Raw genomic sequence first — 13363 nt, forward strand, 5'->3', positions numbered from 1 at the left:
TGAGAGAGTAACCACGTTGCTCCCAAACTGAGTGAAATATCGGCTTTCCAGATCCATACGTGAAGATCTGCCTCATCCAGAATGGCAAGCGGCTCAAGAAGAAAAAGACGAGCATTAAGAAGTGCACCCTCAACCCTTACTACAACGAGTCGTTCTCGTTTGAAATTCCCTTCGAACAGATCCAGGTGAGTTTGTTTTCAGTCCCTCCTCCCGTCAGTGGTGTCTGTCACCCAGCACACCCAAGACCTCATGTCTCGCGCTACTCATCTCACGTTTCTATTCTTTGTCATGGGCAAAATATTGTGTCGAGCCAGGATTTTTCTGTGGTCCCTTTAGTGAATTAGCAGACCTGCCCAACTCAAAAGAGAGTACTGAGTATAGTTTATTCTCTGTATTCATATTTCAACTTTTCTCCTTTGGATCCCTAATTAATCATTTCATTGTTTCTATTCTTAGCGATTAATTTTTTTGTTTGTGTAAAATTAGGACACGCTGAATATGACATACAGTTTTATTGGTGTTCTATATCACAAATCTTCTCTTCCATATTCATCATATTTATATCATATTTCTCATATATATTTTATTATTTCTTTCACACATCTTTCCAGATCCATTAAGTTCACTACTCCCTCTATAATTACTGCATTTATATGTGGTTATATTTTCTTGGACCACAGTTGTCTTCCTCAGGCATTTAACCTTCTTCCCAAGCTACCTTATAATTCGAGATAGACTGAGTAATCAGGTTGTTGACTCACTAATTAGGTTGTTAGTGCTGAGTCATTAGAAACTGAAAAGATTAGCAGAATTTATGGATGGGGATGATGGGTGGGAATGGGAAGGTGTTTCATACAGGGACTGCCACGTGTAGGCCTGATAGCATCTTGCAGATTCTTATTTTCTTATGTTCTTACGTTATTATGCATCCACTTCATCATGGCTTCCCTATGTCTCAGTATTCTGGATGTTGTCCCGTTTTTGTCTGTCACTGTTCTAGATTATGTGTAAATCTTCTTTCGGAGCTTCTTTCCTTTTCATGTCACTTTACTTATGAGTTGTTTTAATTTCCTCTTTCAATCTTCTTTTCAACGGATCTTTTGTTCCTCAGTGTTTATCCATTTTTCATGAATCACTTCGTCTTCCAATGTTTCATCCGTTCCTCTTTATTTCTGAAGATGTTTCACATGTACACGTAAATTTTATGATCTCTAGAGATTGTAGTCGGTTTTTGTATTTCTAATTTTTTTTTTTTTTTTTTTTTTGTTACATAGGGGTGGAGTTAGCTCACCAGCTTCAGTAGTTCGGCAGGTGGTATGTCTAGAATTATTTTTGCCACAGCTTCGCGGGCTGTAGCGCTCTTTGGACTTGGGATATCTTCTGTTCTCTGTCTTATAGATGCCGTTGCAGGACATTCTAGTATATAATGCAGGGATGGGAGAGGTGTGTTGTGGTTGTAGTGCCCGCAAGGTGGTGCCTCAATGTCTGCAATTACTTCACCTGGTGAGAAGTATCCCAGAACGATCCTATGTGTATATTTAAATGTTTGTGCTGGTAGGTTAGTCGGCCAAGTCTAGAGGTTTGAGATTTGTCGCTTGTGTATACGAGAGAGCCGAAGGCGATCTCCTGTGACCTCGGCATCTTGTTCTAGCTTCCTGGTTGTTTTTATTTGCTTCACTGATTTGCTCTTCATGAGAATGAGACTCTGAGGTTCCGTTATGTCAATGCTGGTTTTCTCAGTTGCATTTTTTTTTTCTTTTTTTTTTTTTTTTTTTGCAGCTGTTTCTGCTTCTTCGTTTCCCTGGATCCCAGGGTGACTTGGGATCCATGTGAGGCTCAGTCGTGTGCCCGCTTCTTAGAGTGTCTGTGCTGTGTTGTATTTGTGTGTTGTCAGGTGCATATTGTCTTCTGGTGTGTTTCTTTAAGGTCTGGAGAGCGGTTTTGGAGTCTGTAGCAATGACGGCACTGCGTGGCTTAACAGTTTCGATGTATTCGAGTGTGATTACTACAAGCTCTGTTTGACGAGAGGAGGCTCCAGTGGAAACTCGTCATTAACTAGTTATGTTCCTGGAGACGAAGGCTGCGCCTGCGGTTCCGGTGTCAGGGTCGACTGATCTATTTGTACAGAGTGTCAAGTCATATTTGTGTGCAAGAGGTGTGAGATGACTGAGTGTGATTGCCCTGAATTCTTGAGGAATATGGTGTGACTTGGATTTCTTTTCAGCCAGTTGTCTTCAATTTAGGGAAGTGGTGGTCTCCAAGGAACAGGGCTTGAATATTCCGGGTGTGGTGTATCATGTATGTGGAAGATATGTGTCATGTTTAGTGTGGTCAGTATTTTGGCAGCACTTCGCGCCCATGTCTTGCTGGTGAAGAGGTCGGAGGTTGATTCTTACAGGTACAAGCACTTTTCTTGGGGTTGGGTATTGGCGCAGTGATCGAGTCATCTTGGGAAGAAGTCCAGTGGTCAGTTGCATGATCCTGTGTTTGACGGAAAGTGTGTTTGCTTCATCGTGGAGATAGCGGGACTTGGTCCATCTCGGAGCAGAAAGGATAAGGCGAAGGGCTTGATTTTGTGTTATTTCTAGGGTGTGGGATGATTTGGAGGAGGAAAAGTAAGGCAAATTTATCATGGAACGGATAGCATGTGTGTAAAAGGTAATCTTTATCCCTAGTGATTCACCTCCTCTCCTGAATGATCTGAGGACATTTACTCTAGAGGCTAGTTTGCTTTGTAGATGATTGATGTGGTTTCTGAATAGGAACTTGTGGTCCAACCATTCACCGAGGTATTGGTGTTGGTGGACCCAAGGGATCTCAACTCCGGCCGTAGTGATAGGGGACTTCTGGTGTCTTTTCCCCAAAGGACATTGCCTTTGATTTATTCAGATTGAGCTTGAGGCCCAGCTTTTGGCATCTAGAATAGAGGAGGGTGAGAGCAGTTTCGGCGTTAGTCAGGTATTTCCTAGCTGTTTAACAGTTTAACAGTTTATTCAAGAAAGCAAGATTACAAAGGAGCAAGGGCAGGTAGGGGACAAATACAACATAGAAAAAATAGAAATACAGAAAGGTATAAAAAAAAGTTTCAGGGCGATCTGGGATGCTATTTTTATAGTGTATACATTGGAGTACAATTTTTTTTTTTTTATGTAGGAAGGACACTGGCCAAGGGCAACAAAAATCCAATAAAAAAAAAATGTCCACTGAAATGCCAGTCCCATAAAAGGGTCAAAGCAGTAGTCAAAAATTGATGAATAAGTGTCTTGAAACCTCTCTCTTGAAGGAATTCAAGTCATAGGAAGGTGGAAATACAGAAGCGGGCAGGAAGTTCCAGAGTTTACCAGAGGAAGGGATGAATGATTGAGAATACTGGTTAACTCTCACGTTAGAGAGGTGGACAGAATAGGGATGAGAGAAAGAAGAAAGTTTTGTGCAGCGAGGCCGCGGGAGGAGGGGAGGCATGCAGTTAGCAAGATCATAAGAGCAGTTAGCATGAAAATAGCGGTAGAAGACAGCTAGAGATGCAACATTGCGGCGGTGAGAGAAAGGCTGAAGACAGTCAGTTAGAGGAGAGGAGTTGATGAGACGAAAAGCTTTTGATTCCACCCTGTCTAGAAGAGCAGTATGAGTGGAACACCCCCCAGACATGTGAAGAATACTCCATACATGGACGGATAAGGCCCTTGTAGGGAGTTAGCAGCAGAGGGGGTAAGAAAAAACTGGCGGAGACGTCTCAGAACACCTAAGAAGCTGTTTTAGCTAGAGATGAGATGTGAAGTTTCCAGTTCAGATTATAAGTAAAGGACAGACCGAGGATGTTCAGTGTAGAAGAGGGGGGCAGTTGAGTGTCATTGAAGAAGAGGGGATAGTTGTCTGGAAGGTTGTATCGAGTTGATAGATGGAGGAATTGAGTTTTTGAGGCATTGAACAATACCAAGTTTGCTCTGCCCCAATCAGAAATTTTAGAAAGATCAGAAGTCAAGCGTTCTGTGGCTTCCCTGTGTGAAATGTTTACTTCCTGAAGGGTTGGACGTCTATGAAAAGACGTGGAAAAGTGCAGGGTGGTATCATCAGCGTATAGGATAGGACAAGAAGTTTGGTTTAGAAGGTCGTTAATGAATAATAAGAAGAAAGTGGATGACAGGACAGAACCTTGAGGAACACCACTGTTAATAGATTTAGGAGAAGAGCAGTGACCGTCTACCACAGCAGCAATAGAACGGTCAGAAAGGAAACTTGAGATGAAGTTACAGAGAGGATAGAAGCCGTAGGAGGGTAGTTTGGAAATCAAAGCTTTGTGCCAGACTCTATCAAAAGCTTTTGATATGTCTGAGGCAACAGCAAAAGTTTCACCAAAATCTCTAAAAGAGGATTATGCAGATTGTAAGTACAAAAATACCTTGGAAAAATAGGAGATGCATCACGGTATAATATATCTTAACCTAATGCAGTATTTTTATGACTAGGAAAAAAAAAAAAGATTTTTACATTGATATAGGTTTCGCTTACATGATATTTACAGAGATTTCGGGTTCAGATTATGGCATAGACTATTTTAACGTGATACATTTTTCAGGATAAGGGGAATATTTATTTGCTGACATAATTAACCATGCGGGATTTTGATACAAAGTTATAGATGGCGTTTTCATCATGTATACAAAGGTTCGTGTTCACCTTCCTGTAGAGACCTCAGAGCTGCTCCGAGTGGCTGGTATTTAAGGCCGCCCACTACCTCCCGCGCGCGGTGTCTCGGCTTGTGATTGGTTGTTCTGCAGCACCGTTGTACTTATACTAGGCAGGTGTTTCAAGGCTTCTGACTGGATGCTGAGGCTCGACTCATCTTCCTTGATGTACTGTACAGCGATTTCTAGGATGGTAAGGCACTTGTCGTGTTCTCTACGCCAAGGATACGGAGGCAAACACAGACCACGGTCTTGGGTTTATTGTTGGTTGTACAGCAATATCCGGGTGAGCGGCCACGGGTGTGCGAGATGAGAGTAGAGGCGAGACTAACTGCTGCCTCGTGGGTTCCCCCAGCTCCCAGGTGCTTGACCTGACCTAGCTTTGAGTCTTGCCGGTCCCACACCTGGGAAGCTTAGCATATTAGGAATCCACGAGGATTAGCGTTGAGTGACTAGCCGGCTGGCCATTCACTACTTTACCCCCTCCCCCACGAAATGAGAAAAAAAGGGAGAGGTGACCCACGGGGGCAAGCGAGGCAGCGAGGGCGGTCCGGAGCAGATGGCGAAGGCGATCCGGAGCAGGAGGCGCGGGCGGTCCGGAGCAGGAGGCGAGGGCAGTCCGGAACAGGCGGCGAGGTCGGTCTGGAGCAGGCGGCGAAGGCAGGGACGAGCACCAGCGGGCGGCGTCGGGCGGGGCCGGCGGCGTCTGGGCGAGTCGGGAGGTGGTGCACCAGCGGGCGGCGTCGGGCCAGACGGGAGGTGGTGCACGAGCGGGCGCCGGCGGACCAGGGCAAGAGGTGGTGCATCAGCGGGCAGCGGCGGGCCGGGACAGGAGGTGGTGCACGAGCGGGCAGCAGCGGGAGGTGGTGTCTGTCTGAACGGGCAGCGGCTGGCTGTGGCAGGAGGGTGGTGCCCGAGCGGGCGGCGTCGGACGGGGCGGGTCGGGCGCGCTGCGGGGACGGGCGGCGAGGTGGCGCACTAGCGGGTGTCGGCGGGGCGTGAGGTGGTGCACCTGCGGGCGGGAGGTGGTCCCTGAGCGAGCGGCGTCGGGCGTAAGGTGGTGCACCAGCGGACGGCGGCGGGGACGAGGTGGCGCACCAGCGGGCGGCGGCGGGGTGGGAAGTGGTGTCCGAGCGGGCGGCGTCAGGCGGGGCAGGAGGTGGTGCCCAAGCAGGCGGCGGCGGGCCAGGACAGGAGGTGGTGCATCAGCGGGCGGCGGCGGGCCGGGACAGGAGGTGGTGCAGGAGCGGACAGCGTTGGGCGTGAGGTGGTGCACCAGCGGGCGGCGTCGGGCGTGAGGTGGTGCACCAGCGGGCGGCGGCGGGGCAGGAGGTGGTGCCCGAGCGGGCGGCTTCGGGCGGGACAGGGCACATCACACCACAGCTGCGAGGGGTAGTCCGGGATGAGACACTGAAGTCTCTGTAGAGCCGTGGTGCCTTCCCGCAGGGCCCGCAGCTCCTGGTTGCTTTCTTGCGCCGCCGCTAGTGCTGCGTTGTCCACGGGAGGGGGGGCGTGTGCCCCTTGCCACGCTGCTTGGTAGGACGCCGTCGCCAGAACGCGTATCGCCACACCATCCCAAATCTCTTCGAGGTGAGGAAAACATGTGGCCACGTCAGGCGTGAAGGTGGGAACGTCACGCATGTCGTATGTGGTCGTCATCGGCGTCATTCCAGGGGTCACCAACTGTAGTGTTCTCTACACTAAGGACACAGAGGGAAACACAGACCACAGTCTTGGGTTTATTGTTGGTTGTACAGCACCTGGAGCGAGCGGGTGTGCGAGACGAGAGTCGAGGCGAGACTCATTGCTGCCTCGTGGGTTCCCCCAGCTCCCAGGTGCTTGACCTAACCTGACTTTGAGTCTTGCCGGTCCTACACCTAGGAAGCTTAGCATGTTGGGGATCCACGAGGATTAGCGTGGATAGACTAGCTGGCTGGCCAGTCACTGCACGCTTGTCGTCGGGGCAGGTCGTGATGATTTCTATGTTTTTTTTCTAATATTTTCCTTGTTAGCCGTGACTTGTGTTCTTCTTCCAGATGTTTCTTCGGGGAGCCTGACGCGAGTTGATAGCTGAGGCGTCTGGACAGCTTCATTGTAGTCATGCTGACATAGGTGGGAGGGGAGGGCTTCGCAGTTCCCTTGTTTACAGGTGGACATGTTGACGACATGTGATTGCTGAAGTTGTCCTTTCGTCATGCTGGGCCTGTTTTAGAGTAGCAGATGGCTTGTTTTCTTCTTTGTACAAGAAATGATCAGGTTCAGGAGTTTTTCAGGGTCAGTTTGTGTGATGTTCTTCTTCAATATTTGCTTCGTAACTCTTTCTTCTTTGTAGGCGCTAATGTAAAGAGTTTATTAAAATATATCAATGGGTTCTTTCTCTCTCATAGCTTGTTCTTGCTAATGCTAGCGGTCCATAATTATCTTTGTTTGGTTATCTACGTCTTTTTTGCTGAAGTCATTGTTTATGTAGTTGCACTTGTGTAGAGCGTTCTATTTACTGATGGACTTGCCTCCACGTGCGAGTACTACAATGAGTGGGTGACCTTCGTATGTACGCTGCGATGGTAGAATCCTTGTATCGTTGTGGTTTCTTGGTCTTATCTTATCAGTATGTATGTTCAGTAATGATATTACTCCGTTGACGGTGTGTTCGATGGTGAAGTTTAGTCCCAATGTCTCTTGGAGGCAGTATCTAAGTTGTTCTATCTCTTTCTTCATTTTTTTTTTTTTTATGAAGATGTCCTCAATATATCGGCAGTAGTTCTCTGGTTTCCTTATTTTCTTGAAGATTATCTCTTCCACACAGCCCATAAAGAAGTTTGCTAGTAGCACTTCGAGTGGAGAACCCATATCAACACCATCAACTTGTCTATACATTTCTCTGCTGGGACAGGTGAAGGGTGTTTATTGAGTGCAGCATTCGAGGAGGTAGCGGAACATTTTTTCAGGGATGTCCAAGTTAGGGGTGCTGTCGTCGTGGTGTGCATGATCAATAATGCAAGAAGGTGGCAGTAGACACCTGCCGAAACGATAATTACTCCAAGTGAGGTCTGAAGCACTGGATCAGGGGGTGCTGTGAACTTATCAATAAACCAGCTGTGACCTCACTGAACGTTTTTTTCTTCATTAACTTCTGCAACATTCTCGGACTTATGTCTAATTTTAAATCTATAGAACACCACCTCTCCTCTACTAAACCTCATCTTCTTTCCTTCACTGAAACACAGAAACACAGGTGTCTGAGGCAGCTGACAGTAGCCCCTTTTCTGTTCCCTCCTACTTTCTCTATCCTCATTTTCAATCCAAAGCGTCTAAGTGTGCAACGACTTAACCTGCTCTTGTGCCCACCATCTACCTACCACTACAGAGTCACTCTCAAACTAAATTTATCTGTGCTGTATATCTCTCACCTAACTCCTCTGAATATAAAAAAAATCCTTGACTACTTGGCTTCCATAGTGCAGCATATTCTGACTTTCTTCCCTTTTGCGGAGATCTCCATTCTTGGAGACTTCACTGTTCACCACCAGCTTTGGGTTTCCTCTCCTTTTACTGACCATCCTGTTAACTTTGCTATTCTCCATGACTTGGAGCCACTGGTGGAACACCCTACTAGTATTCCTGACCGTCTTGGATATACACTAAAAATTGTTGACTTTTTCCTAACCTCTAATCTTTCTGCTTATGCTGTCATGCTATCTTCTCCATTGGGTTCCTCCGATCACAGTCTCATATCTGCATCTTGCCCTATCGCTCCAATCCCTCCTCAGGATCCCCCAAAGTGGAGGTGCCTCTGGCTTTTTGCATCTGCTAATTGGAGGGACCTGAAGAGGTATTTTGCTGATTTTCTTTGGAATGACTACTGCTTCCGTGTTAGAGACCCGTCTTTTTTGTGTGCTGAGCGCATACCAGGGGTGATGCTGTCTGGCATGGAAGTGTACACTCGTCACTCTTTCTCTCAACCTAACCTTCCAAACCTTGGCTTAACACAGCCTGTTCTTATGCTATACACTATTGAGAGGTGGCCCACAAACGATACTTGAGCTTTCCATATCATGAATCTCATACACTTTATATTTCTGCCTGTAATCATGCCCAGTCTGTTGTTCTTCAACTAGCCAAAATTTTCTTCATTAATAGAAAGTGCCAAAATCTCTCAAGATCTAACTACCCTCGTGACTTCTGGCACCTAGCCAAAAACATCTCCAGTAACTTTGCTTCTTCATCTTTTCCTCCTTTATTTCATTCTGATGGCACCACTGCCATTTCATCTAATTCGAAAGCTGAACTCTTCGCTCAACCTTGGATAATTCAGGGTTTGTTCCTCCATCTCCTCAATCTTCTCACTACGTTATGCTACCGATTAAGATCCTTCGCAATAATGTTTTCCATGCCCTCGCTGGCCTAAACCCTCAGAAAGCTAATGGACTTGACGGTGTCCCTCCTATTGTTCTCCGAAACTGTGCTTCCATGCTTGCACCTTGCTTATTCAAACTCTTTCAACTCTTTCTGTCAACATCTACCTTTCCTTCTTGCTGGAAGTTTGCCTACATTCATCCTGTTCCTAGAAAAGGGTGATCGTTCTAACACTTCAAACTACCTTCCTATTGCTTAATTTCCTGCGTATCTAAAGTTTTTTTAATTTATCCTCAACAGGAAGATTCTTAAACATCTATCACTCCACAACCTTCCATCTGATCGGCAGTATGGGTTCTGTTGAGGCCGCTCTACTGATGATCTTCTGGTTTTCGTTACTGAGTCTTGATCATCCTCTTTTAGAGATTTTGGTGAAGTTTTTGCTGTTCCCTTAGACATATCAAAAGCTTTTGATAAAGTTTGGCACAAAGCTTTGATTTCTAAACTACCGCCCTACAGCTTCTATACTTCTCTCTGTAACTTAATCTCAAGTTTCCTTTCTGACCATTCTATTGCTACTGTGGTAGACAGTCTCTGTTCTTCTCCAAAATCTATTAACAGTGGTGTTCCTCAGGGTTCTGTCCTGTCAACCACTCTTTTCCTGTTATTCATCAATGATCCTCTAAACTAAACTTCGTGTTTTATCCATTCCTGTGGTGATGATACCACCCTGCATTTTTCCACGTCTTTTCGTCGGAGTCCAACGCTTCAGGAAGTAAACAGTTCACGCAGGGAAGCCACAAAACGCTTGACTTCTGATCTCTCTAAAATTTCTAATTGATGCAGAGCAAACATATATTGTTTAATGCCTCAAAAACTCAATTCCTCCATCTGTCAACTCAACCTTCCACACAAGTATCCCCTCTTCTTCAATGACACTCAACTGTCCCCCTTTTCTACACTGAACCTCCTCGGTTTGTCCTTTATTTAAAATCAAAACTGGATACTTCACATCTCATCTCTAGTTAAAACAGGTCCTATGAATTTAGTCGTTCTGAGTCGTCTTCGCCAGTTTCTCTCACCACCGCAGCCGTCCATGTAAGGAGTATGCTTCACATGTATGGGAGGATTCCACTCATACCACCATTTTAGACAGGGCGGAATCAAAAGTTTTTCGTGTTATCAACTCCTCTCCTCTGACTGTCTTCAGCCTCTTTCTCACCGCCGCAGTGTTGCATCTCATGCTATCTTGTACCGCTATTTTCATGCCAACTGCTCTTCTGATCTTGCTAACTGCAGGCTTCCCCTCCTCCGGCGGCCCTGCTGCACAAAACTTTCTTCTTTCTCTCACCCGCTATTATGTCCACCTCTCTAATGCAAGAGTTAACCAGTATTCTGAATCATTCATCCATTTCTCTGGTAAACTCTGGAACTCCCCGCCTGCTTCAGTATTTCCACATTCCTATGAATTGAACTCTTTCCTGTAATTTTTGACTACTGCTTTCGACTCTTGAGACAAAAAGCCACCTCAGTGGGCCTTTTTTTTATTGCAGATTTGTTGCCCTTGGCCGGTGCCCCTTCTACATAAAAAATAAAAAATAAAATAAAATAAATATAAATAAAATAAATAAATAAATAATGATTCGCTGAACTGGAACATTCGTGAAGAAGGACTCGACGTCTAGTGATGCATTGGTTCCTCTTGCTCTTAGAAGAGAGAGAGAGAGAGAGAGAGAGAGAGAGAGAGAGAGAGAGAGAGAGAGAGAGAGAGAGAGAGAGAGAGAGAGAGAGAGAGAGAGAGAGAGAGAGAGAGAGAGAGAGAGAGAGATGAATATTATGTAGATGACACTTTGTAATGTCAAGGTCTACTACACTTCCTGCCTCAGCCGTCCATTACTAACCACTTCCTCTCCACCCTGCAGAAGGTGAACCTGCAGGTAACCGTGGTGGACTACGATCGCATCGGTACCTCCGAGCCCATCGGCCGCTGTGTACTGGGTATGAACGCGTCGGGAACCGAATTGCGTCATTGGTCGGACATGCTGGCTTCCCCTCGACGCCCCATCGCCCAGTGGCACACCCTCAAAGACCCAGAGGAGGCTGATGCCATCCTTACTCAGAAATAAAGAGGTAAGATGTAAGATGTTATTTTTCATGATCGAAGCATATATTTAGTGTCTGACACAATTATATCACGTTTAATACAACAACAACAACAACAACAACAACAACAACAACAACAACAACAACAACAACAACAACAACAGCAACAACAACAACAACAGCGATAGCAATAACGACGACGACGACGACGACAACAGAATTAGTGTGTAAGAGTAGCATGGCATTTGTAACCGTGGTGGTGACTGTGGTGAAACAAAATGATCGCGTGTGAGTGATGCTTGTGGTGGTGACGGCAGCACGATATGGGTGTTGCAAGAGGTCAGTGATTGCAATAACAGAAACTAAAGGGCATGACTGTTGTAACTGCTTGGTGGTCTGACAGGATATATATATATATATATATATATATATATATATATATATATATATATATATATATATATATATATATATATATATATATATATATATATATATATATATATATATATATATAAGGGAGAGAGAGAGAGAGAGAGAGAGAGAGAGAGAGAGAGAGAGAGCGTTGCATTTATCTTTATTTTATAACACACGTACAGATATACTGTCATAGTAAGAAACTGAAGTTTTATCTTCAGTGCTATGGTTATGCTCTCCCAACGCAAGGTCCATATCCATAAAAATACCCTGTAAATATAAAACTTATGATTTACAATTGCCTTTTCACATGTGATGACGCCATCCTTAGGTCTCAGAAACACTCCAGCCCAAACTGAGTGCCACCTGTTCCTTCCACAGGGTGTGACTAGCAGTGCCAGCCACTCGCTTCTCGTCGGCCCCGCTGGGGAAGAGTGGATTTGCTGGCGGCAGTTCGAGGTTTAGGCCACACTTCGATCCTGTCTCGCGAGTTGTTTTATCTACGACTTCATCAGTCATGACCACACTTCCCCTCGCTCTTTCCCATCCTTCTTCCTTCCCTGTGTTACTTAGAATTCTGTAGATGATAACTTAGCAAAGATAAATCGTGGCCTGCCGGATGTTACAACTATACGTAGCCTAGTTCGGCAACGATAAATACTAAAACAAACAAAACTGTGTACAGCAAAGTCAACGTAGATTCTTTTCTCGTAGTCCAGAAGTAATTTTTTTCTGATGAACATAATTTTTTTCATCATTATTGTTACTGTTCCTGCGCGTCACTGAAGACACTGCTCGCGCAGTATCCAGGGCGCATTGCTTGTCATCCTTTAAGCCAAAGAGACTGACTGAGGTTGCGTAGAAGTGTTTCCAGGTTCAAGGCGCATGCGGGAAAAGGGGTTTAAAATGTGATTTCTTCCCATGCAGTCCCATCGACGAGACAGACCAACTTTCAATGGTTCAGTGAGACCTCAATTCAAATCCTGGAGATGGTACTAGTTCTTTACATCCCAAAGTCTGTCAACAGCTGTACAGGTATGCATGCCTGCCAGATCTCATCCAGGTCTCTATACTCACAAAATCAAATTGTTCCCAGTCTTACGTATTTCTAGACAACATAGTTCAAGTGATTCCAATCTCGAAATAATAATTTTGTCCCCCACCAAAAAAAAAAAACATCAGAAAATAGAAAACAAGAAAAAAGAAAAAGAGTCTGTTTCGAGTGGGAAGGAGGCCACCCTTCCATCATCCCTACAGGAGATATTTAGTAAGGTTCTCCCTCCATCACATGCCTCCAACTCCCCGCCGCGCCACACCCTTCCCTCCCATCTCCCTGACCCTCTTCCTCATACTATGAATCTATGAGCCTTGCATTGACCTTCGTACCCCACCACGGTATGGTGTGATGGGAAGGTGAAGGATGAGGGGGAGGGGAAGGGAAAAGGTATCTGAATATACCCTTACTGCATGTCTGTCTGTCTGTCTGTCTGTCTACCTGTTCACATAAACTCCTGATACCTACATTTACCATGTATATACGTACTATAGAACATTTTTCTGTCTCGACCTGCTTCTTTTCATTCTCTGTCTCATTCACGTGAATGATAGTGTGGTGTTGAGTGCGAACGTCTCCCCCTTCTCCTCTCTCTGGTCTGAGGGAGGGGTGGGAGGGAGGAGAAAAAGATAATAAGATTAATAAAAAATAATACGTAAGAAATCACCTTTTTTTCGGTAATTAGGGAGACAGATTGCCCACATTGTTGTTGTTGTTCTTGTTGTTGTGGTGGTGCATCCTAACCGTA

The 13363-nt window shown here is 45.4% G+C and overlaps 1 protein-coding gene across 12 annotated transcripts in view; it reads left to right on the forward strand.

Annotated features, from left to right (window-relative positions):
• LOC135104927 (synaptotagmin 1-like) overlaps positions 1–12711 on the forward strand; it is an 88903-nt gene extending 76192 nt beyond the window's left edge. For all 12 annotated transcript variants that reach the window (XM_064012689.1, XM_064012693.1, XM_064012699.1 and 9 more), the window contains 3 exons: positions 52–185; positions 10964–11171; positions 11943–12711. In XM_064012689.1, coding sequence (XP_063868759.1) covers positions 52–185; positions 10964–11167 — 338 coding nt within the window. In that variant the 3' untranslated portion in view covers positions 11168–11171; positions 11943–12711. The remainder of the gene's footprint in view (positions 1–51; positions 186–10963; positions 11172–11942) is intronic.
• The last annotated feature ends 652 nt before the right edge of the window (positions 12712–13363 follow it).

Source organism: Scylla paramamosain, chromosome 11 (assembly GCF_035594125.1).
Source record: "Scylla paramamosain isolate STU-SP2022 chromosome 11, ASM3559412v1, whole genome shotgun sequence".
Classification (NCBI taxonomy): domain Eukaryota; kingdom Metazoa; phylum Arthropoda; class Malacostraca; order Decapoda; family Portunidae; genus Scylla; species Scylla paramamosain.